Here is a 25901-nt window from a genome sequence, read left to right on the forward strand (position 1 = left end):
AAAATCTTTCTATTCAGTTGTTGCTATGACAACTTGCCTTGTCTCCAGTCTCTTCAGATTGTTGGGTATAAACTGAAACTTATTACAAATCACTTTTTTGAAACTGGTAAATAAAAAAAAAAAAACACCGGTATCTATGAAATAGTTTAAAGCTGGAATTAAATTAAAATGGTTTAAAATGTGATTCAGTTTTAATGTGATGCAGTTCTGCTGACAGTCAGAAGGGGGCGCCAGAATGCTGTAAATACATCTATAAGCAGCTCAGTGGCTCATTATGAAACGATGAAATATTGCCCTGTTTTTATTTTTTTATCTTATTGTAAATAAGCTATTGGCTTTGAAGAAAGTCATGAACAATAATCTGGTTATGATTATATTGACTCAGTGGCGTACCCAGCAAATTTTCAAAGGTCTGGCCAGTAGGGTTTTAAGTTTAAGGCAGCATAGATAGAAAGCAAAAACTTATGAATGTGTGTGTGTGTGTGTGTGTGTGTGTGTGTGTGTGTGTTTATGAGTGTGTATTAGGGACATTGAAGATGTATTAAAAATCACCTTAAAGTAAATTTCTTATTTCATTACTTTCTTATCAGAAATTTTAGTAAATATCTGCTAAAAAAAAACAAACAAAAAAAACATTTATGGTAAAAACATTTTCTGAGCCACAAAAGTTGGAAATTTGCTAGAAAATTTTTTGACTAATCTCAGAAATTTTCTAGAAAAAAAGGGAAATTCTCGAGTTTCAAAAGTCAAAATTTCCAACATTTGAAGTTTTTTCTGTGAAATTTTCAACTCAAACTCAGAAATTTGAATAATGAAAGATGCATGAACGCATGAGAGATCTCTTGTAGCCGACTGTATTACAGTGCATATAATTGGTTTTATTTGAAAAGATTTTTTTTTTTTAGTTTTGGAAGAAGATGCGTCCGTATGCCTTTCTATGATCTAAACATGATTCTTAGGGGTGCTCATATTTGGAGAGGGTGTCATGGCCCCCTCGGGTCCCCACTTGGTATCACCCCTGCCCTAGCCGACCTAAAACAGAACAAACGGTTTAATGCGGTTTAAAGTCTTCCAGTGAGCGGGAAATGTTATATGAATTTTTTTTATAAACACTGAATGTAAATATGCGGTTTCCATTGTACATCGGTGTTATGTTTTGTAAATAACTTCCGGTGGAAAGCTGCTATGGAGCCTCACACTGCGGGGTATTTTCTACGCGTGCGTCTGACGTCATCGCTGAGTGAATGCGGCTGGAGGAGGCGGAGGAGGAGGATGGGACACTGCTGATGCTGATGCGAGAGCTTTCTCTGTCTGTGATCAACGTCGGTGGACAGAACCTCGCATCATGGATCTACTTGATCTCATTTGAACACCTTAGTTTTATTTTTCTGGAGAAGGAGAGTCGCTGATCCGGAGAACGACGCCGGATCCGAGGAGGAAATAACGGTTTGGACTCGTCACTCCTCTCTTCTCCTGGCCTGTCTCGGCTGACACAGGTGGACAGAGCGGGGAGGGGAGGTTTAAAAGAAGGAAACGAAAGGAAATGAAGACATAGCGTTGAATTATAAGCTCCAAGAACGAAATACTGACCATTTTCGTTAATCAGGGCTAAAATGTTAACCTGTTAGCAGGCTAGTGGGCTAATTTGTGTAGCTAGTCGGCTAGCAGCCGCCTCGACCAATGGCCGCGGAGAAGGTAGATGCTCGAAGGAGGAGTTAGAGCCAGTTGTCCGGCATAAACACGGCGGATCCGGGGCTTAACAGCCCCAACAGCTGGAGCTCGTTTCGGCTTTGAGTAGCGCTAATTACCGTTTGAGGTCCAGCCGTTGGTGCTGGTTTCGGCTCGCAGGCCGTGAGGGAAGGAAGCGGTGCTGATGTTGGATGTTTTCTGGCTCAGCAACCATGACAGAAAACCAGGCTGTGAGTGAAAACATGTCTTATGTGTTAAGGTAACGGTTTAGAAGTGTGGGTTTGTTTTTTGTTTTAATTAAACGGAACTGATATTTTGACTTTTATTCACTGGAAATTAAAAGTTTCAACCATTAAAAACATGGCAGTGAATTTGAGAAGCTGCTTCCTAACATAGAGGTTGTGTAGATGGAGCCTACAGTGGTTTCTGGCCCTTTGGGGCATGCTCAGTGGGAGCCAGAGCAACCATTTCCGCTGGGATTTCAACCAGTGGATCCAGACAGCGGAGGTGTTCTGAGTCCCAGCAGTAATGGTCAGACTGGTTTGGACTTCAGGAAAGGTGACTATGATGATGCAACGCCTCAGAAAAGTGTGGAAAAGCCGGTAGCCCTGGAGGACCTCATCACAGTTTCGGCTTTTTCCTGTGAGGATCTGCAGCTGGAAGGAAAACAAGCCAGCGCCTATCTGCAAGGATTGACTTTAACTGAAAGTTTTGAGGAAATCAGCGACAGCACTTTGTCGTGGTTCTTCTCTCCAACTCTGACTGATGTGATGGGGAAGGAGTTGACTTTAAAAGCTGATTTCCATGAGGAATCCAACGCCGTTGCTGATCAGGGCGACCTAATAAGCCTCGGCTCTCCTTTTAACATCTCCAGGAGGAACTCTGGAGAGCCGTTTCTGCTGGTTGACCTCTCTGGGGTCACCCAGGACTCGCCCACCCGGTTAACCGCTCAGATTGCTGCAGAGGAGCAGGCAGCGCTCCCTCCCTCTCAGACTTTGTCACCTGAAACCGGAGACAAAGGTTTATTCCCTGATCAAGTGACTGATCTGCCTTTAACCAGCAGCTCTGCTGAGAGCTGCCATTCGCCGCTTTTGTTGGATTTTGACAGTCCTGCTTCTGTTGTACCAAAAAATGAGGCTCAGTCTGCTGTAATCGGCCATGTTCCTTCAGAGGAGAGGAGTGAAAACGATGAAGACTCTGTGGATTTGATGGAAGACCGAAGCAGTTTCGCTGCTAAAACGCGATCAAACCAGGAGGAAATGGCTCTGGATCTGTGTTTGACTGCTGAGGAGGTTCATGACGATGATGATGGTGGTTCAGAGGAGAGGCAGCATCAGGTGGCGTCTTTTGATTTAAACCTTCCTCCTCCTCCTCCGGCGGCAAACGCCAGACAAGACGACGCGTCTTCTCTGAAAGCGGTGTTCGACGCCTTGGACCAAGACGGAGATGGGTTCGTCCGTGTCGAGGAGTTTTTGGAGTTTGCGGCGGCGTACGGGGCAGATCAGGTGAGATGGCCGTTTCTCTGTCCAGGAGCCGCCTCTGATCGGAGCGAAGCGCCGAGTAAAATGATCCGCAGATCCATTTATTATTGATTCTGAGTCCGACTGCAGGAAGGCTGTTTAACTTAAAAACATCACCAGTTCCTGTCTGGGTTTTAGGCTGTTGCTCAATCAAATATACACTTCTGAAACGATTAATTGGATTCATCATGATTAATCGACTAATTTAGTGATTATTAACTGACGTATACAGACTCAGGCCTTTTGCTGGGGAAAAGCGGCATTCAGAGTAGTAACTGAAACGATACAAAGTTGTTTTGAACATTTGGGTATTTGTCTAAACCTGGACAGTGGCTCATTTTCTGACTTTTTGTGGATGAGATTGATTTCACATGCAAGAATCTGCCGAACTGAAGGAAATGGTTTTTAGTTTAATTTTCCAATCTGCTTGTTTATGTGGCTTCAGTCAAGAGGCCCAAATTCACTCACTTTCTTGTTTTATAGTAAGTGTTAAACTTTAAATATATGATGAAGCGTTTACCAAAAAGCTTTGGGAAAAGTTTTTTCCTGTCCTATAATATACTATTAGGACAGCATTTAAAATATTTTTTAGAGTGGTTGGTTATATTAGCATGGGCTGCTGTGTGATGGCAGACATTGTAAATCAGTTACGTAGTTGACATGTGAAACTAACATTAGCATAGGGCTGAATAACATATGACTGCCATACAAGTCTATCAATTATTTAGTGTGTGTGTGTATATATATATATATATATATATATATATATGGCATTTCCTGTTTTTACTCCGTATTTTTAAGCAGTTATGAGGCTCAGTGGTGAAATCTTAAACTGCCTCTGCTCGTTACAGCAGGTTGTTGCTAGGCAACCAAAGACAGCGAGTTGATTCCACCAGCCTAGCTAGCTAGCTAGCTGTGAGAGGTTGAGCAGCTAAAGCTTTTCCTCTGCCTACATCTCCCAGAATGCTGTGTGGTTATTGAATATTCAATCAAATGTGTTATCTACTGATATTGATTGCATGTCTATATATATTATTGAGTATTGCCCAGCCCTCCTTTAGCATCTTTATGATGATGTTTGGCATCGACAGTCTGTGTTGAGCTCAGCTAACGGTTGCTAACAGCATCTTCCATGGCTGAAAGGGATTAAAATCAAACGCTCAGTAACGGTGTCCTTACTGAAGAGTGTGTTGTTAGCCTGGCATCACTGGCTGAGCTGCAGCTGGTGCTTCAGACTCTCTGGTCCGTTTTGAACAGGCCTCACCTTGTTGATGTTGAACCCAGTTTGGTCGCGCTGCTAAATCTTTTGAATCCCTCTTCTCTCGGTCGAAGCCCCTGCTGTGGCCCCCGCTGGGCACACGTCTGGCTCCCCGGTTAGAAATGTGAAGGATTAGGACTGAAATGTTTTCTCATGAGTCAGACTGTCCACCAGCTGAAAACTTTATTTTGAAGGGCTGATTTTTCCGTATTTCCCCTTAGCCACTTGAATGTCGGTATGACGGCCATTTTCCAACGCCCTTTTACACCCTTAAAATGTTACTAATTTTCATGACTTGCATGAACTTGATGTTACACCATCAAGTTCAGTGTTTTCGACTGTTTTATTTATACAATTTTAAAAAGATATGTACTGAAACTGAGGACTCTGCTGTTTCAGTCCCACATCAGGCCTCAACTGGAGGAGATCATGTGACAGACTGAGGTACAGTCGTCTTAATGGTTAGCATTAGCTTTAGCCTTTTTATATTTACATTTTATTTGTAGCGCTTTACAGAAATCAAGCACTGAAGTACATCAAACAAGCTCAGCGGTTTGATATTAACTTCTAATATTTTGTGTAGCGTTACTTTCTGCAAATATATTTACATGTTTAGTGTTGGCTTCTGATAATTATACGTTTAGGATTTTAGCATTAGCTTTTGTCATTTTATGTATTTAGCAGATTAGCTTGTAATTGTTTAGCTGTTTATGGTTACCTTCTGCTAATTTAGTTTTCAGTGGTTTAGCTTTAGCATAACTAAGATTCTTCCCTTATGAGTTAGTGGTTAATGGCGCTAACATTAGCTACTGCCTATTTTAGCACAACATGTATTCTCCATTAAAATCGTGGTGGCCATTTTGAAAAATGTCTGCCAGAAAAAGTTAACGCAGGATCAAGAAAATAATTTCTTTGGTTCAGAATATGTAGCTATGATTGACGCCAAACGGATTCGTATAATTTGTGATTTTAGTTCAGAAATTCACTTTCCATGATGACCACAGTGGCCATCTTGAAAGATCTAAACATTATCGGTAAATATGATTTCTACAGGTCCAATTATATATGATTTGATACCAAAAGCATTAATTTGTGGTAAATATTAAATCTTTGACAAACATGATGGCTGCCATCTTCAGTTACTCAGTAACTAAGTTATTTTTCAAAATAATCAAGTCCCTGGGAACATTTCTACCAATTTAAGTTCTTATTTCCGCATGTGACGGATTTTGCTTCACATTTAATTTTTTATTTATTTTCCCATTTAAAGTGTAGACAGACTTGAAAATCTGTAGTCTTGCTCTGGTGCAGGTCACATCAGCGTGTCGGCGCTGATCCGACCAGGCTGGCACTTTGCACACGCAGTGATTGCATCTTTTTGCTGCGTGAAGCGAACGCTTCGCTCCCCTCCTATCAGCTGGGATACGTGTTGACACGGCCTCCATGTCTGACGGGGCTCTGCCCTCGTCTGTCCTTGCACAGCAGTAATCTGGTGATAACCGTTTTGAATATCATGCACGCCTGAGCGAGTCCAATCCACAAAGTGATGGTTTGGACAGTGGCGCTAACAGAACCATTTCAGCACGCGGTCTGGAAAATCACAGGACCAGAAACGAGTGAAAAACCATCCAGACCGAGACGTGACTGTCAGGTTTCCCTGTTCAGGTTAAAATTAAAGATGACGGCGATGATGACGCCCGTCTTCCTGCCCAGGAGTTGGATTGTTCTGTTATAAGCTGGAAACGGGTTTGGATTTGACTATCTTTGCAAATTTCCCAGGAAGCCGCCAGGCTGCAGGGAAACATTCATCTGGTATTTGCATAAATTCCAGTTGGTCCTTTTAGGCCAAACATGCAAATGAGGCTCAGGATGTTACAAAGATGGCAGATATATTTATGCTCACACACTTTACTGTCATTTGGTCTGGATTAGATCCTCATGGTGCAACATGTTGGGCTTTTCCCAAAGACGCATGATTAGGCCTGTTGAAATAAACCAATTAATTTCATAATTTTTTTCTTTTTGCTCTTTCTACCAAAAACTGGGCAAGTCTCCAGTTTGGTGTGTTTTTTTTATTAGTTATTTCTTTATAATTAATTTTGTCTTCCAGTTCCAGTGTTGGCTCTTCATTAGAATTTAAAGGTTTTTTATGCATCATGTTGTTATGACATTATCATTATATCACTTTAAAATGGTCTCAAACACAACTTTATAATTTCTGGGACAATTTACCGTCCAGCAAAACTGACCATCTTAGGCCTCCAGCAGTAAAACTTGTGCTTCAGTTTGAACTTTTTTTTACTGCTATCTCAGGACGTTCAGTATTTTCTGCTCTGAATGTGAAGTAAAATGCAGTTTAGAGAAAACAGTTTTTTTTTTTTTTGTGACCTCATCATTGTGCGTGATGACCTGCTGATGAAAGCTTTGCCTCCAGGGGAGAAAATCCTGCAGCTCACATCTTATTGGTGAGTTTTTCTGCTGAAGAAACCTTTCTATCCTCGGGTCTCTCCCAGGGTTTGACCCCAGTTCCTCACAAAAGCTGCGGCCGTGTCTCCCTTTGACTCTTCCACCGCTAATCCACAGGGGAATGTCCCGCCGTCTCAAACCGCCGTCGTTGTTTGTTTTTAAATTCCTCCCCTGGAAAAGTTTAAGGTTGTCGCTGCTGCTTTTGTTCCGACCTGCTGGTGGTTTTCTCCATCTTGTCAGAGAAATCCCCGCGGTGGAAGCCCGTCGCCTCAGGTTGCTCGTCTGGGTGAGGTCACGCACAGCGGCGGTCTGAGCCGCGGCGCTCGGGCGCGCCCCGCCACCCATCGCACACAAATAGAGGAAACAGAAAAACCACGATGCTGTGCTGCTCCTCTCCCCAGCAGAACCCGCTGCTGCATCCGAGTTCAGCAGAATCGAACGTGTAATTCAGGAACGAGCTGCCATGCGGTTCTCACGGTGCAACATGAACCAAAAATAACCAGTGGTGGGACTGGATTACATTTTTAATCCAGTTTATTTGCAGACTCTGTAATTTATTGACAAAATAAGAAACATTTTCAGTTCAAAAACAAGTTTTGCAACTAAACTGAATAAAAAAAACATCTGAGCTCAACTACAAATATATTTATAGCTTTTAACCTGTAATTTAGGTTATTTAACCATCAGATTGGTGCAAAGTGCTGCTTTAGCCGTTCAGCTTTCCAGTGATCGTTCACAGAACGTCATAAATCTCTTTGGAAATGTGACCTGTTGACGTTTCATCAGTAAGGAATGCTAGTGGAATTAGCATCACTTACATCTGATGTTTTTGATCATTTTTGTAGGAAAATTTGTAATGAACGCAATTATGCCTTTTTTGTGAATTTCCACAAAGGAAATACTGCCGCCTACAGGTGGGAGTTGGCATCACATAAAACTATTGACAATATTTGTGGATTTTTCTTTTGGTGTGCATTTCTATGATGATGAAATCTTTCAATTTTGCAATTATTTTCTCTGTTTTGGGCAAATAGTTTTATTGTACTTTTAAATGGAGAATAAAATGAGTCAAATTAATCAAATGACAAAATTGGTTTAAAGGAAGCTAGATGAAGAAAAAGGATTTCAGTTATAAATATTTGACCCAGTTTATCTGTGGTTCTGCTGACCTTTAGTTTCAGCCCAGATGTAGATTAAACTCTGCTCTACTGGGACCTGCTGCAGCTGCTGCAGCCGCTGCTGCAGCTGCTGCTGCGTCTCTTAATAACTCTGATGGAGGCCGGCTTCATGCCTGCTCTGTTTAGCATCCTGTGGTTGTGAAAGGAAAACGGTTGTTGAGCCGTTAACAGATTATTAAATGAAGTCAGGAGCTGGCCGTGTTCTCGCAGCCGAGGCGTTTCTGGATCGGAACATCATGACTCATCGCCGTGCGGCGAGAAACTGAAAGCTAGACGCTAAGCACGTTCCCAGTGACCTCAGGCGAGCGTTTCCATCGTCGGGTTCAGCCCAGACAAAACCTCAGTGAGGGTTTCCTGCAGGAAGGAGCACGATGTTTACAGAACCAAACACCGGGTCACTTCCTGTCGCTTACCTGATAAAATCCTTACATTTTTGAATTTCACTGAATTCAAGAAACATCAAGGTTTGGAAAGTGCTTGGTTTCTGTATAAAGTCCTTGAAAGTGCTTGATATTCAGACTGCAGAGTTTTGCTGTGAAGTGAATCCTAACGTTTGATTAAAAGCCTAAATGTGGAAAACTTTACAGTAGAAATAACATAAACTGTAACATACAGTTTTTATTCTCTTGTCTGGAGTTAAATCAGAATAAACTTGTTTTAGATCAGTTAAAATTACCGAAATTATTTTTTTCTAAATGCCAGAAAACTTTGTGTTTAAGTATTTAATTTGAGCAGGAAGGTAATTCACCTCAACAGGATTTGCTTGAAATGTTTCATTGTAAAATTTATTGATCAGTGATTTATCGTCTTGTTATACGTTTAACTGGTCTGAACTGGATGTGGTTCGAGCCCAGATCCGCCATCTTGGTAGGCAAGCGCAGCACAAAGCGAAGATCAACCAACAAAAATAAAGTATATGGAAAATAAACTCCAGGCTTAATGGCTATAACTTAATTTTATTGCTCAAGTTGGAGAGAACCGAGGCGAGAGCTGCTTCTAAGCTGTTGCCATAGCAGCTGCCATGACGGTTGGTTACGGATACCTACCAAGATGGCTGTCAGCACTGTCTTTGTTTTTTTTTGTTTATTTCCAAAGTGTGGTTTTGGAAAAGTTTGAAAACTTGTTGAAAAGTTCTTGGGTTTTCCTGCCGAAACATCGGACCCAGACCGTAATCTCTCCGGCTTGTCAGTTACTCTGTTGGGATTTTCTGGCCTCTTGAGTCACAGCTCAGCGTTGCTAAGGCGATCAGCTTGTTTTTATTTGTAACCGATATCGGGAGCGAAGGAGAGGAAGGGATGAAGTTCAAGTCGGACATTTTGGACCCAGTTTGGTCGGGATCCTGACCAGAGATTTGGTTCTTGTGTTCATGAGTCTGTTTAAGGCAGATAGCGGGTCCCCGCTGGCTCCTGTTGGGATTTATTTCCAGCTCCATGTACAGAGCGACTGGTTGCCAGGCAACCGGCGGAGCGATGCAGCATGTAGGTGCGCTTATGTAACCCGTTCCTGCAGCTCCTGCGCTGCACCGCTCCATGCTGAGAGTGAAACCAGGCAGCTTTTAATCAGCTTTTCTTCCAGGAACTTTCTCCTAACCTCTGGTTTTCTGCAAACATTTTGAATTTCAGCCTGTTTTTCTCAGTTTAAAGACTTTGCTCTTTGTAGTGCGTAAAAAGCTTTTATGAAGCCACTGTTGCACCCAATTCAGGACAGTTAAACACTTGAAATCTGCAAATGCAGATTTTTATTTCTGAAGGGCAGCAGCGTTTTATTGGCCATTTTCTGCCCTATAATCACATTACGCTGCTGACTCAGTGAAATAATGTGGAGTGAACTCTTTATATCATAAATGTTTCTCACTGAAGTCACAATGCCGGTTATTCATTCACTGGATCTGACAGGAAAACCTTCCCTTGCATCATTTATTACATCATGGTCGAGTTTCTTCTGCTGCCTTGCTGAAAGTAAAATGAATCTTTATTTTTTCCTCTCGTTCAGGTGAAGGACCTGACCAAGTTTTTGGACCCCAGCGGTCTCGGCGTCATCAGTTTCGAAGATTTCCACAGAGGAATCTCTGCGATCAGTAATGGAGGTGAGTCGATGCGTCTCGTTTCCTCAGGCTGAGGTTTAATTTGTTGTTCCAGATTAAGTCTAGAATGTATAAACTCTTCCTCAGATGGTTTTCATCTATAATTCATGGAGTCGTTGCCTGTTTGGATAATTATTCCCTCTGGTTCTGGATGCTGTGCAGCTTTACTGGCAGACAGCTGGTGTGATGTGTAACTATGGCAATGCGCTTTTTTTTTTACAACCAGAAGCAGCTGAGTTGCATCTCAGAAACTCAAACACTACCTGAACTTTGACCCCGAAGCTAACAAGAGTTCAAACAATTTCTTCCATCCATCATAATAAACGAGGATCTTATCCCCTACTCCTACGTCTTTATGTTGTTTATGTTCATAAAAGTCCCAAAATATTAATCCAGTTAACTTGATAAAGGCCTGAGAGTTTTATATGGAGTACAAAACGTTCAGTAAACAAAATAAAGTCGGCGGCTGTTGAATCTGCAGAAGCTGAAGGCCGTTACTGTAAATCGGCCTCACTACCACGAAGGCGAGCTCTGCTAATCCATGTCATTTGCTCTTGCCGCTCCTCTTTAAGGGAGCGTTCACACCAGCTCTGTTTGGTCGCTTTACTCCAGCTCCAGTCCGTTTGTCTAGAAAGTCCGGTTCGGTCGGGACGGATGAACATGAAATCGAACTCTGGTCCCACAAACTCCGGTCTGGGTTTGGTTGAAGTGAACTCTGGTTCAGTTTGGATGCACAAACAGACCGAAGACCGCTCCAAAAGCAGGAAGTGGACTACAGCGCAGGGCATTCTGGGTAAATGCCACCAAACAAACCTGGCATTGGCAGGAGAAATGGTTGGTGGTTTTTTTACCAAAGACAAACCGCTAAAATCTGACGCCTCCATTTTTGTTCACATTTTGTGAAGAAGGAAGCTGTGCTCAGCGTTTCCTTTAGTGGTTCTTGGTGTTTCACTGAGTCAAACAGGGTTCGGTTTGTTTGACTCGGTGCAGTGAAAGAACAGCAGCAGATTATAACAAACGTTATAATTTTGATCTCCAATGGGGACCAGATCCTCCTCCATTATGATGATGGAAGAGAAGCTTTGAGTTTCCTCCTCCTCTCTGCATCCATGAAGCCTCGTTTTCAGGTATTTAAGATGCTGATGAGCTTCTCCCAGTCCCAAAAACGTTACCTTGTTGCCATGGTTACGTTTCATAACAACTGTCCAATGGAAAAAGACTAAAAAAATCCTTCCAGCTTCACAGCATCCAGAACCAAAAGCCATAGGACACAACAAATCAGAGCTGTGTTGAACATGGCCGTCCGGCCCACCGCATGACGCTGCCCCTCTCAGCTCCACCCCTCATTGATTTGTAGGATTGTTTCTGGGTTGAGCGTCTCTGGTTACTGACGGCATGAATAAGTCAGGATGTTTGGAGACACGTGGTCTGATTGGCCGGCTTTCAGAGCGCTTGGACAAGGCATCCTGTTCGCTTCAATTATTCACCCTCCTCCTCTCCGCTTTCCCTGCGCGGCCCGGTTTCTGGTTCTGACCCGTTCATCTGCTGCTGCTGTAAAATCACGGCTGGGCTTTACGGCCATTTAATGACAGATTCTCATAAAATACGTCCAACGTCAAATTAGTGGTTTGGCCTGTAAAATGTGAAACTAGAGTTGAGTTTCGGTTCAGGATTCCCACACGGCCGATTAACAAAAACCTGTTTAATTTTTATCTGGATCAAACCTCATCTGATCCCCTGGATCGTTTTACTGCCATTGTGTCCAGGATGAAGGGAAAAAGGAGCCAGAACCTGCAGATCCAGCCTGACGTGGCTCCCACCGCTGCAGAGCTTTAATCAGACCTCACAGCCATGAAAACACTTCACTGAAATCCTAAATTTGTAAAACGTTATTTACAGTTGAAACATTTTTTTTCTCAGTCTGATAAATCAAATTAAACTTTTCTTGTTTTTTGGGAGGTTAAAAATCACTTTGCGGAAAAAAAAGAAACATTTTATTAAGGAATATTTATTATTCCTAACGGCTCAATGACTTATTGATCTGTGCAGTCGAAATAAAGGTTGGCTTATATTTCTTAGTGATTTTGTTTAAATTGTGGTTTTGTTCTTAGACAGTCGGGTGCATTTCAAAACGTAAAATGTTACAAATTTAAAAATACTTTATTGATCCCAAAAAGTAATTAAATGTTGTAACTCTTAGAGTTTAATGCCTCGTGACGGCTGAGGGCAGGAAACCTCTCCTGTAGCAGTCTGCATTCCAGCACATTTGAAGAAGCCTCTGACTGAAGACACTCGTTTTTTTTCCAATAATGATTCAGTCTGAGGCTTCAGATTCATTTTTTATTCATTTTTATGATTCCACTTTACAATAAGGCTCCCGTCATCAACGAATTGATAACAGCTATTAACTATTACACTGTTTATAAATCATTAATTACTTACTATGCATTAAGGGTGAAAATATGATTAAAAAAATTACGTTTACAAATGCTTCATATGTTTCCAAGGTAGAATAACTCTAGATAAAATATGTAAATTATTTGGTAAGAAACTGATTCTCATCTTCGTTAACTAATGCATAATAAACGGTTATTAATGATTTATAAAGCGGTAACGTATCTAACCTATTTATTGGCCACCCACAAGGGACACATTATTGTGAAATTGAACCATTTTTAGTTTTTGTTCCAGCTGCAGGATGTAAACTACTAACGGTAAAAAAAACTATTATATTGGAACTGGTGATTAAAAATGAACTGAATCTGCTGCTGGGAAAGTTTGAAAATGTTAGGAAACTGTTAGATTTTTGCAGCAGTGAAGTGAAGGAGGCTGTTCGATGAAAGTGTTGCCCCGGGCCGTGGAAATGCTTCGCTCCCCGCCGAGACTGGAATGTCTGGAGCAACGTTAAATATCCTCACTTTGACATCAGACCAGGTCCTGCAGGTGTGCATGGTTGCCGCCACTGGAACCAGTTCATGTTGTTTCCTCCCAGTAAGGGGCCGTTGGCCGCAGTGGCTGATGGGACGCGGCTCAGGTTCGGCTGCTGCTGCAGGTTTCTGCTGATCTCACAGCTGGCCTCTGGTTCGCCTCAGATGGAGGTCATGTTTACCGTCGCGTCGCGCTCTAACTGCTGACTGTAAATCTGCCCAACCAGGACATCTGGGGCTGCAGCGCGCTGTAAAAACATTCACACCAATTCAACTTCTTTGTCACGTTGCAACCACAAACCTTTGTGTTTTTATTGTCGTTTAACTTGATGAAGCAGCAGAAAGTTGTGCAAAGTTATAAATTAAAATCTCAAAAGTGTGGAGTGCAGTTTCTTAAACAGTTGCAGCCTTTTCTGAGTTTCTCTTTCAGATTTTCACAATCAAAAATCTGTGAACATTAAAACGCAAGTCTTTCCACATATTATTGGTAAAAATCTGATTTAGACTTTGACTAGGCCAGTCTAGCCCATGAATATCTCTTGATTTCATGCAACCATGTGGCTGTATGAAATCTTCCCATTTCAGCTTTTTGTTACTGGTTGTGTTGGTTGCTGAGCGATAAATCAGTTTGATCGAGTATTAAGGTTTTCTGTTGATAAAGATTACATTTTTTGGAAAATCTGGATTTTCAACCTTTTTTCCTTATCTTTTTTTTTTTTGCTCTCATGGTTCAGTGATGTCAGGCTGCCATCTTGTTTTTCTGTTTAGCTGAACTCTAATTCAGGTCAACTTGATGAAAGGATGAAGAACATGTTAATGTTTCTGCAGTGTAAACAGAGGACTTCTGTCCTCATGTTACCTGTTTGCACATCAACAGCCGCTCCTCCATGTTTGCTCGGCTTCTGTTTGTTTCTGTTGCTGCTGCGCACACCAACCCACCTCCCTGCTCTGTTGGCAGGTCCAGAACCGCAGCTCTACAGCTACAACCCGGGGGACGGCGCCGGCGGCTGCCCAGAGGAGTACGACGAGGTGAGATGTCCCTTCCACTTCCTGTTTGGACTAGTTGGTCCCTTCCACTTCCTGTTTGGACTAGTTGGTCCCTTCCACTTCCTGTTTGGACTAGTTGGCCCCTTCCACTTCCTGTTTGGTCTAGTTGGCCCCTTCCACGTCCTGTTTGGACTAGTTGGCCCCTTCCACTTCCTGTTTGAAGGGACCCACAGCCTGAGCTCCCTCTGTGCTCGGCCGTCGTTGCCGTGCCGACGGCTGCGCAGGCCCACCACCATCCTGGCGGGTTTGGCTTCTGGCCCTCGAGGCGTTGGGTTTCCCTTGACAGAAAATTGACCGGCTGGAATGCGCAGCAGTGTGTGAAGTTGTGTGAGTGTGTGTGAAGTTGTGTGAGTGTGTTTCCAGTTGTGGTCGACATTTCTGGAATTCCTGCCTCCGTTTGGGTTCAGGACTTTGTATATTTAACCTGCGTTGCTGCTGGCCTCTGCAGGACCGACAGTTTCTGCTGCTCTGGGCCTTTTTACTGAGCTGCAGTGTCGGTGCCCCCTGCTGGCCGTGGCTTGAACTACAACTCTTCTGCAAAATGTTCCTGACTCGTCTGGGATCATTTTGAGTTGCAGTTGAATAAATCTGCTTAATCATTTCAGTCCTTTTACTATTAAAAGTTCATCTTCTTCAGGAGGTCCACACATCAAACATTACAATATTAGAGATATTACAAAATAAGTAGGACCGTCATGGTAACAACTTCTCCTGGACGATGAATTGTCTGAGAAGTTATCGCGATAAATGATGATATTGTTTTAATGGTAATATTGGCATCATAATGCAACACATTCTCAAAGATTTAAGTTCAAAGATCAATTAACTTAAAATCCTTGTGAACATTTAACATGTATCCAAAGTAAATAAAACGGAAACGACAAATAAAAAAAAGGCTAGTTGAGACCAAACAGAGTGAAACTTTTATCATCTGGTTTTTGGCAGAAAGAGAAAAACGATAAAAGTTGCAAATGGAAATTGAGTTTGATTTAATTGATTTATTGCTTATTGTGACAGGCCTAAAATAAGAAATGACAAAGAGCCCAAACACTAAAATAAAAATGGATGCAGACTCTTCAGTTCAGATTATTACAGCTGGGAAATGTTGGGAATGAAACGCAGAGGGAAGTTTTTTTCTGGGGAAACGCTCCGGCTGCTGCGCTCGCTGAAACCTGTCGCCTGAGTTTGGAAGAAGTTTGGCCCTGACCTGCGTCCGCCGCCGCCTCGCTTTTTCCCTGTTGGTTTTTTTTATTTGGCCTGAAAGGCGTCTCTCTCAATGGCTGACCTGTTCTGCTGTTTGCTGTGAAAACACGGCGAGCTGAGGGTGTTGGTAGCAGGAGCGCCTCGTCAGGTCCTGACAGCTGGCCTGTTGTTTGGACCGTAAGCAGCGTTGTTTTAGTCCTGGATCGCGGCTTAATGATTTCTAGAGCCGGAGGGTTAGGAAGTGGCAGCAGGGCAGACGAGCTGCTCTTTGGACTCGGCTCCAGTCTCCACCCCTCGGCCCAGTCGGCCGCGCTGAGCCGAGCGTCGCCGTGTTATCTGTCTTCTCTGACATCCTGCCTGTGCCACGCTGACGGCGGGAGGCGCAGGAGTTACTGAAGGTGTTTCATGACGACTCTGTGGGTCAAACCGGGTGGACAGGATGATTCTGGACATGGCGGTCGTCCCTCTGAGCCCCACTGCTCCCAGTGCCTCCAGTAAGCTGGTATGTTGTGGTTTAGCTGGCTTTCGTTAAGGTGTCGCCTTAATGTTGTTGTTTGAACCTGTTGCTTCGAGGTGTTAAGCTTTGCTGATGGTTGGTGAGATTATGAGCTTAACTTGTCTGGATCCACTGTTTGTTTGCTTTTCTTCACAATCCGAGTGAAAATTAAGTTTATTTTATTAAAGTTTATTAAAGGAAGGAGAGTTTTAACTGCAGAAGTGGGGAGGAATGTTTTTACTTGTCCTATTTCTCTGTTGTCTGGCTGATTAAATACAGATTGTTGAATAAATGCAGGGCTGCAAACTAAAGATTACTTCAGTTATCGATTAATCAATTATTCCAACGATTAATCAATTAAGAAAATATGCACATTTTTCAGATTTTTAATTTTTTTCCCCACATAAGCTTTTTTTATACAATCCTATGAATTTAAAAGATGCACATAAACAAACTCTGTTCCTTTTTCAATTAAGAAATTCTAGAAGTCAGTGACGGCGTTTCTTTAGCGAATTCTTTACCGTTTGTTGCAAAGGATTCATCTGCAGCTGAAGATATTTAAACTCCGTCGTTTCTGCTTGACTTGACATCGAAACGGTGCAGGACTGATCTGTTTTTCTTTTTAAGTTACTAATTGGATACCAAACGGTGTGTAATATGCTGCTTATTTTAACCTTACAGGGTTTTTCTTTATTTTAAAAGCAAAATGTTTTTATTTTTTTAGTCTATGCACTGCTCTGAATATGAGCTGTACCCTCTTGCTGACAGTTAATTAGTAAATTAGTTTATTTAAATTATCGATTAATCACGATTAATCGTTTCAGCCTTGTATAAAATGCATCCTAATTAAAAACTTTATTTCTTTGTAGATGAATCGCTCGTCACTTTTGAGCCGATTTAAAGATCAGATCCAGGGTTGGAAGGATTCTTTAATTGTAAAAAAGTGTAAATCTTTATTTCCTTAGTTTCTCTGTTGGGTTTCAAACCGCGCCGGGCTTCAGCTCTAAACGTGGCGGTGTGTTTTCTGCAGCAGAACGAGGTGACGGACAGCGCGTACCTGGGCTCAGAGAGCACCTACAGCGAGTGCGAGACGTTCACAGACGAGGACACGGGGGCGCTGGTTCCCCCCGAGATGCACGAGGACGTGGAGACGGACAGCGGCATCGAAGCCACGCTGCACGACCCGGACGACGGGGGAAGCAGGTCTGTACACGCGCCGTTTTCTGTGTTCTGACCCGGCTCTGACCTTTCACACAGCATCACATGACCTCTGGCTTCGGGTCAAACCCAGGCTGCCGGCCGCCATCTTGACTTAATGACCTAAAGTCCTTTGTGTGATTCTGGTTTGGAGAGCAGGTTAAACATTAAAGTCTGACTTATTTCCTACCAAATATCATTTTAATCAATTGATTATACATTTTTGCTTTTTTTTTTTCTAAAATTTTATTTTTTTTACAAATGACAGAAAATATTTTCCATAATCGTCTGTAACTGTAATCATCCCTCCTGCAGCGCTGGGGCCGGACGACGATTTTTATTACAGAATTTAGTCAGAATATGACGCCAATATCGGTTTAATATTCTGCTGTAGAGAAGCTGTAAAACACACAGGTCAAACAAGATGGCCGCCCTCGGCGTACTGAAGTCACTCTGAACTACGGAAACCCAAGAAGTTCAAAAATGTAATTTTTTTAATTTTTGACATTTGATAAATGATCGAATGTCATTAATTTTAATTTATTGATGAAATTTTACCAATCGAATGGACTCGATCACTAACAATCTGACTAATCGTCTCGTACTGCAGGCCTTGGAGCCCCACAGTTCTTCTTTTTTAAATATTTTGGTTTTTTCCTGAACTCGGATCTGACCGCTGCTTTGCTTGGCATCCAGAAGTGATGAGTATTTTTACATTGTTTCGTTGAGCGGGTTGTTTTGTCCAGCAGCAGCAGGAAGTGCAGCGTAGCCTCGGGATCTGCTGACTGGGGAACAGTCTGTCCGGCTTCTTGACAGGGACGCCTTCGGACTTCCCGTTCCACGTGTGAGCCTTGAATTCCAGGAAGTGTTGATTCAGCGTTTTTCTTCCCGTTTTTTCTCTTACTCTGGCAAAAGCTAATCTAATCCCTTCATTCCTCTGCCGCTGACTGAGGCGTTACCTGCTGACTGAGGCTGGCAGATGAACCGTGTGGCTCTGGCCTTCAGCTGCTCGTCCCAGCAGCCTGTTTGCCGAACGCCAGGTGTGTTGGACCGTCTGAGCTCCTGTTGCACCAGCAGCAGTTTGTAGTTTTATCGCTAAATCGGGACATTTTCCACATTCTGTCACCTTACAGACTCAGCGGGTTTTATTTGAGCTGTTTCAGAGCAGAACCAACATTGAGGCATTTATACTCGTATGTCAGAATGGACGTAAAGGTCCAGAAAGCTGCTGAAGGGATGAGCAACGCCATCAACGAATTTGGTATTAAAGGGAGCCGTTATGCAAAATTTACCGTGTGAGTTTTCCATCAGGTTATTCCCTCATCAGAAACACCTGGAGTGTTGCTTTGACGCTTTCATGAATGTTTGAAAAGTACCTGAACCTCCGTGGCTGTACAAAACGCCTGAGTGGCCCTAGCCCCGCCTTCGAGACGCAGCTCCTCCTCAGAGGGTCGCTGCTGCTTTCCAGCCACATGCTGCCAATTTATGGCACAATCAAGCTACTAAGTTGCCTTCAGTTGTTATGAAAATGCTACAGATATAAAATGTTTAGATTTAATGCCCTGAAATTGGGCCTCCGTCTCTTTAAAAAGTTTTGCTTTGATTCTTTCATGCATGTTTGAATCTCCCATGGCAACCAGTTGGAGGTGTTGACCACCAGCTGATATAAATGTACGCCTCTTTGCTTGATTCATTGGGTAGAAAATCCAGAAATTTTATTCAAGTACAAGTAGAGATGCTTAATAAAATTACTCAGGTAAAGGAAAAGTACAGGTGAGTAACTAAAGTTACTAAAGTAACTAGTTCCTACCCGACTCTGAAACATTGAACTGATGAAATGAAACTCGTAGTTCAGTCGTGTTTGTTTGGTCAGATGAACCGACGAGTACGACTCTGTTCACTCGGCTCAGGATTAGCAATCTAACAGGATTAGTTCCTCACACACACACACACACACACACACACACACACACACGCTCGGACCTCGGCTCGGGCAGCGGTACCGTCTGTCTCTCAGCCTGGAATCTGATCAAGCCAATCGGAGCGGCGTCCTTCATGTGGCGTCTGGTGCGGTCGCCGTTTTGCTTCGCGTGGCGTTGAACCGTAAACTTCAGGATTCCTCTCTGGTTGTCAGGAGTTTTGACCCCCGTTGCCCCCAGGCTTTCTCGCCAGGGCAGCGCCGGGCGTTCAAAGATGCGATCGCGCTCCTCGCCGGCCCTCAGCGTGGGGGACCTCGCCGTGGGGCCCGCTTGCGCGGAAACGGGTAAAACGTAAGTCGGTAACTCGTAGTTTTTAGAGCGTTGCGACTCGAATCCGTCATCTCAGTCCCGCTTTTTTTCTTCCTGCTGACTTAACGTCCTCATCCTGAGGAAAACAGACTCATGTTTCCATGAAGTCGACTGTTTCTCCCGTTTGAACATCAGATGGCCTCCTGCTGCCACAGAGGTTGAGATTTACCAAGAGTACAGGAGGAGCCCTTGGGATTAATGTGAATTAGCAGATTAGCTTAACGAGCAGCCGTTGAACTTGACCAGATTGCTGCGGTTCCTGGGGAAAGATTAGTTGTCTGGTTTTTACTCTGAAACCTGGCCGGGTTCTGGGCGCTGCACCGGTTTGTTCTTCTGTCTTTAAACGGAGGCAGGAAGTGTTTTCACCCTTCAGCCTCATTTTGTCGCATTAACACAAAATCCAGTGTCTTTTATTGGGACTTTATGCCTCAGGCAACAAAAAGCCTTTTATAAATGTGAAGTTTTTGTTTTTAAACTCAATCTGTAAATTTGTGTTCAGTAAAGAAACTTTTCTCTGCATGTGCAGCCAGAAGATGGTAGTAGCTAATTTTACTTATTCATTGGGGGAAACGGATGTAAAACGCTGTGATATTCAGGGTCGCTGCTCTTCGAGTTCAGTGAACTTTCTGGATGCTCGACTCGCTGAGAAAAGTTGGTGAAGGAAGAAGAAACATGTTTTAACCAAACCAACGTTGAAGTGAGACCTCGTGTTTATACACAAGCTTTGTTCAGCCTGCATGCTTTCTGATTGGCTCCTCCAGTAAAAAGATACCGAAGTAAAGAATTGCACAACTTCTTTTTACTCAACAGTGTCTAAGTGCTGCTTTGAATCCACTGTTCCTTTAAATCTGAGCTGCTGTTAGCATCCAGCTAACCATCTTTTATAGGTTTTCTCCCTCCTCTCTGATTTGGACCTGAAGTTAACTTTTTGTGGTTCTGGTGTTGCACACATCTCAGTAACCCGATGTGTCGGCGCCCCCTGCAGGTTCTCCCTGAACTCGGAGCTCCACAGCCACTCCCTGGTGACGGTCATCAGCGGAGAGGAGGAGCACTTTGAGGACTTTGGGGAGAGCAACACGTCGGACCTGCTGCTGGAGACCAGCGCGGACGGCTCCATGGGGCAGGGCGACGCCGCGCCGCCCGAGCAGATCAACGGCTCCGCCGTCATTTCCCCCAGGTAGGAGCGGTCGCCATGGTAGCGCCTCGGTGCCATTTCTAAACGAGACGCTGCAGAAACAATGTTTCCCATCATGCTCTCTGATAAGAGGTGAAACACTGTCGCCGCGTTCGCAGCTGCTTGATTTAACCTTCACAGGAAAAATGTATCGAATGCGTTTTACTCCCACCTGCCTCGTCCTCTGATGGATGGAGAGTTACTTGGACTAGTCCATCGAGCTCAAAGGAGCTACTTCAAGAGGTTTAATGTGGGACGGACGGTTCTGACCGGGTCCGGAAAATATTCAGCACAGTTTGTTTCTCCAGCACCGATAGAGACCCGCTGAAAGCTAAAACATGCTAACGACGCATTCAGCTGTCCGGTCCACCCAGACCCGACCCGACTCTGGTTCCGTGTCCGGTCCGGTCCGCCCCACCCCGGCTCCGGGTCCGCCCTGACCCGACCCGACTCTGGTTCCGTGTCCGGTCCGGTCTGCCCCTCCCCGGCTCCGGGACCGCCCTGACCCGACCCGGCTCTGGTTCCGTGTCCGGGTCCGGTCCGCTTCGACCCGAGTCCAGTCCCAGCTCCGGTTCGGTGAACGCGTAATCAGACCAAAGAATTGAACTCTGGTCCTGAAAGTCTGGGTTTCAGTTTGGTTGAAGTGAACTCTGATTCGGTTTCAAGTCATGTGAACACCAAGTGGACCATAGACGCTCCAAAAGCAGGAAGTGGACTACAGCGCAGGGCATTCTGGGTAATGCAACCAAAACATTCTCGCTAGCCTAGCGCTAGCAGGAGAAATGTTCGTAATCTGATAGTCAAGAGAAATCCTTCAACCGCTAAAATCTGATGCTGCAACATTTCGGTTTGTTTTGTGGATGGAGGTCCTTCAGAGGATTCTGTCGTTTCCTGCAGTGGTTCTTGGTGCAGCGCCCCCACAGGCCAGGAGGGGCCAGGAGCGCCCCCCACAGGCCAGGTTAAATGTGGAACCGCAGCAGCTGAAAATGTAACAAACGTTTCCGTTTTGATCCAGTTCAGCTGGAAAATGGAATAAATTCTCTGCAGTCGCATAAATTCTGATTCAGGTTCTCATTCGCTGCTTTTCCTCCTCGACGCTTTTAAGCCGGATGAAGCATAGTTCCCACTGGGGCCTCTCCAGGAAGCTCAGCGGCTAACTGGCTGGTTTTGTAAATCGCTGGTCATTATGGGAGTGAACTGGTGGCCCTGCAATGAAACGGCTGGAAGTTATAAAAATGTTTTGGTTTTATAACTTGGCTGGTGATGCTGAGAGTTTCAGCACTAAATGAATTATGTCGACTGAAACTAGACGAGTTTAATCAGAAGTGCTGCTGGAGAACGAATGTCTGAATAAAACGTTTATTTAAAAAAAGGAATTAAATTATTTAATTTAATGGTTAAAATTCTTAATTTATTGAGATTTTTTTTCAATGTTTGTAAAGTGATTTATATCCAAACTTCAGTTTTGTAAAAAAAAATCCAACATTTGATTAAAAACATAAATTTGGAAAATGTTTAGAGTTGAAACCAGATATTTACATATGCCTAAGGAAAATAAATTTCCCTCCATGTCTGAAGTTAAATCAGAATAAACTTTTCTTAATTTCTATTTATCAAATGCCTGAAAACTTTAAACAGTTTGAACATTTAAATAGCAGGAAGGTGTTTTACTTTACCTCCATTTGACTGGATTATTTCAATGTGAGGAATATTTATTATCCCATCGGCTCAATAAATTATTGGTCTCTAATGAAAGTGGATTAATACATTGAACATCATTAAAATTTGTTTTTGAATTTTCAAAACATAAAATTTAGTTTATTGTCCTTGAGTACTAACAAAACGTTATTAATTAGTTTATAAAATTGTGAATTAGTTTTTATCTACAAAGTAAAGAGTTTGAAAACTCATCATTAAAGGGCTTAAATGTGCTGAAAATGGACAAACCTTGTTTTTTCATTTTTCTTTCTAATATTTTATAAAATGAGCCTAAATAAAAAATCTGCAGAATGTTCCAGCATTTTAAACCAGGATAAATTTAAAATGATCACCAGCTGAATCCGTTTGTTTCTTTCTGAAGTGAATTTAGTGAGTTTGATACTAAATGTCCAGCTTCGGTTGGTGAGATAAAACTTCACCCACTCAGTGTGAATGAGTCACTGTGTTTGGAGACAGTCACCCTCACTGCTGTGCATGTCCACACAAACACACACACACACTCCTGCCTCCATATTCCAGCTTAGACGCCGCTTAGCAAAGCGTTTTTTCACAGCAGTGACTCAACACTAGAGTCAAAATAATGACAAAAATATGAACTGCAGTAAAAGTATTTTTTGTCTAGTTAAAGTACTGCAGTACTTAGTTTAGTTCAGCGTTAGCCTTTAAAAAAACGCAGACACTTTACAGTTTAATGGGTTATTCATTTGTCAGAATCTGTAAGGAAACACCAGAAGGACAAAAAGGATTATTCTTCTCTCTTTTTATTAGTTACAAAGTTGCATACTGCAGCTGTTGTGCGGTCCTCATTACTGCCCACCTAGGACCACAGATGGCCCCTGCACCTCACTTTGAACACCTTTCTTAGCTGAATCCACTGTTTTTCTCTTGTTTTGTCCAGAACTGAACCACAGCCTCACATCTCTTTAACTCTTTAAAGCTCTGCTTTACGGGACTTCCTGTCGCACCTGAACACATCTTCACTTCCTCCTGTCTGCCACTCACCTGCTCCTCCTCTTCCTCCTCTTTTCTTCTCTCCTGCCTCTCCAGCGCCCCCGCCTGCCTCCCTGACTGTTTCCAGAGCTTCCTCAGGGAGGAGGCGCTGGACTTTTTCTGTAGCCAGTGTCACAGGCAGATCAGTCGCCTGGAGGATCTGTCCACACGCCTCAATTTCCTAGAGATGACTAGGTAACACACTGCAGCTGCTGTTGCTGCAGCTGCAGGAGCTGCTGCTGCTGCAGGAGCTGCTGCTGCTGCAGGAGCTGCTGCTGCTGCAGGAGCTGCTGCTGCTGCAGGAGCTGCTGCTGCTCTTTATGTCTGCGGTGCTGATTAGGTTGCATGTCCCCTCATGTCTGCATGCTAACTGGTAGAAACTCGGTGTGCTGTGCTGAACATCCTCACGTTTATAAAGTTCTGATCCTGTTTTGTTTCCATCCCAGCTTCTTTTTGTGGCTTTAGTTTCATGAGTTAAAAACAAAGTTTACTTTGATGAAAGATGACCGTAAACCGTTGTCGTATGTCGGATTTATTTGAAGTAAAGTTTGTTTTGTTCGTTTCCTTCATGACTGTAAAGGCTGGACAGAACCGGCTGGTTTTGGAGCAGATTTGCTGATTCAGGATCAATTTAGACTCCAGGTTTTTAAACCACCTGGAGAAAAATGTGGAATGAAGCTTGAAAAATTAAGAGCAAAATCTGAAAATCCAGGTGGACAAACGAAAAAAAATTATGCCTGAATATTTGTTTCCTTCCTTGTTTCTGTCCTGGTTTCCTTTTTGTTTCGTCGCTCAGGTTTCTGATTTAACCTGCCGTGTTTCCTGCTGGTTCTTCAGTTTCATCCAACTTAAACCAGAACGTTTAAGTTGGGAAACTTAAAGAATCTGGACATTAAAACTGTGAAGGAACTCTTGGTAACATGAATCAACAGACCAATCAGGCTTTCAGTTTTACTGATTCGTCATCAGTCCTGATGATGAATCTAAAACTTGTATTTTATATTTCTGTCATGTGAATCTGCTCCTCCATCAGAGCCTTTAGCCTCGTAAACCTGCGGCGGTTTGTTTGCTGTGAGTCGCTGAGCTTTATTTTGGTGACTGTTTCTCCCCTCACCGCATTTCCTGTCTCCCTGCAGCGCCGGGAAGCGGCTTTCCAGCAAGAAGGTGGCGAGGTGAGTGAAGCGCTCGCCGTCGGTTAGCAGCCATCGGCGAGCGCCGCTCTGACTCTCCTGGTTCCCACAGGCATCTGCTGCAGAACAGCTCCATGACTCTGGACACCATGAGCGACCTGACGCGGGACATCCTGGAGCTCGCCGACAACGACATCACAGACAAGGTGACGATAAAAAACATTCAATAATCGATCAATTCCTGGCAACGGGACTGCAAATCAATTCAAAATACTGAAAGATTTTAAAATGCGATTTAGTTGTGTAACTTTACTGCACACTGCATATCGTTGTCACTCGTACAATTTGAATAATTTAAAAAATGTATTATTCAGTAAAATCAGACTTTTTTAAAAAAAAATTCTATTTTTAATGTTTTTCCTTCATCCAAAATAAACCTGAAGTGCTTTGATTCTTTCATGCATCATTTAATCTCCATGGCAACCGTTCAGCCGTTAAAACACCTGGGTGGACCAAGCCCCGCCTCCCAAGCGCAGCTCCTCCCCTCTCAGCTCCTCCAGACTAGCCAGCAGCAATTAGCAACCAGCTGCTGAGCTCATTATAGGAGCTGCTGCTCAGAGCAACGCTGGTAGAAACGTTAAAGGGTTAATATAGGAGCCATCTTGGCCTCCAGGAGGCGGAGCTTCTTAAAGAAACAGGCCCAATTTCAAGGTGATAAATCAGGAAGCAAAATTTCTTTATATTGGACATAAATGACATTTTTATAACAACTGAAGGTAACGCAGGTACCCGATTGTGCTATAAAATGGCCGCCATGCAATGCTGCCCCTCTGAGGAGGAGCTGTGCCTGGAAGGCGGGGCTAGGTCCACCCAGGCGTTTTGTAGCTGAATGGTTCCCATGGAGATTAAAGGATTTCTCAAACATGCATGAAAGAATCAAGGCGACTCTTTAGGTTTGTTCTTGATGAGGGAAAAACATTAAAACCTGACAGGAAGTCAAAAAGTTTATTTTCCATGATGCTTCCCCTGTGAATAAATATTCTATTTATTTACAGTTTTTTCCACGTAATTTAAGCCGAATTTCTGGACCGATTGAACAGAAAAAGTAGTTTTTGAATTAAAAGTTGGAATAGAATCATCATAAACTGAAGGTTTCATATCTCTAGTTTACATCCAGCGCCCAGTCTCTGGTCCTGACCTCTGACCTTTCCCAGGTGCTGCTCCTGGAGCGGCGCGTGGCGGAGCTGGAGAAGGAGTCGGAGGCGTCGGGCGAGCAGCACGCCCGGCTGCGGCAGGAGAACCTGCAGCTGGTGCACCGGGCCAACGCGCTGGAGGAGCAGCTGAAGGAGCAGGAGCTGCAGGCCGACGAGCAGCTGCAGCAGGAGAACCGCCGCCACAAGGAGGCGCTGTGCAAGCTGGAGCGCGAGAAGGGGCTGGAGCTGGAGAACGCCCAGGCCCGGTGAGGAGACGGGTCACGGCCTGGCGTCAAACCTGCTGCTGAGCCGGGATTATAATCTGGAGTACGGAGAGAAATCA

At 43.6% G+C, this 25901-nt stretch overlaps 1 protein-coding gene across 5 annotated transcripts in view; it reads left to right on the top strand.

Moving 5' to 3' along the window:
* Positions 1 to 1168: 1168 nt before the first annotated feature.
* Positions 1169 to 25901, top strand: part of rab11fip3 (RAB11 family interacting protein 3 (class II)) — a 29147-nt gene continuing 4414 nt past the window's right edge. Inside the window, exons 1-9 of one of the 5 annotated variants that reach the window (XM_015032628.1) lie at positions 1169 to 3194; positions 10104 to 10197; positions 14080 to 14150; positions 16901 to 17070; positions 20338 to 20529; positions 23293 to 23430; positions 24372 to 24407; positions 24478 to 24571; positions 25580 to 25824. In XM_015032628.1, the coding sequence (XP_014888114.1) occupies positions 2097 to 3194; positions 10104 to 10197; positions 14080 to 14150; positions 16901 to 17070; positions 20338 to 20529; positions 23293 to 23430; positions 24372 to 24407; positions 24478 to 24571; positions 25580 to 25824 (2138 nt within the window). In that variant the 5' untranslated portion in view covers positions 1169 to 2096. Of the gene's footprint in view, positions 3195 to 10103; positions 10198 to 14079; positions 14151 to 15747; positions 15874 to 16897; positions 17071 to 20337; positions 20530 to 23292; positions 23431 to 24371; positions 24408 to 24477; positions 24572 to 25579; positions 25825 to 25901 lie in introns of those variants that run through there. The other 4 variants (XM_015032627.1, XM_015032631.1, XM_015032630.1 and 1 more) reach the window with 4 other exon arrangements.

The sequence above is a fragment of the Poecilia latipinna genome, unplaced genomic scaffold (genome assembly GCF_001443285.1).
Source record: "Poecilia latipinna isolate Pla-1442-1.1 unplaced genomic scaffold, P_latipinna-1.0 Scaffold247, whole genome shotgun sequence".
Taxonomy (NCBI): domain Eukaryota; kingdom Metazoa; phylum Chordata; class Actinopteri; order Cyprinodontiformes; family Poeciliidae; genus Poecilia; species Poecilia latipinna.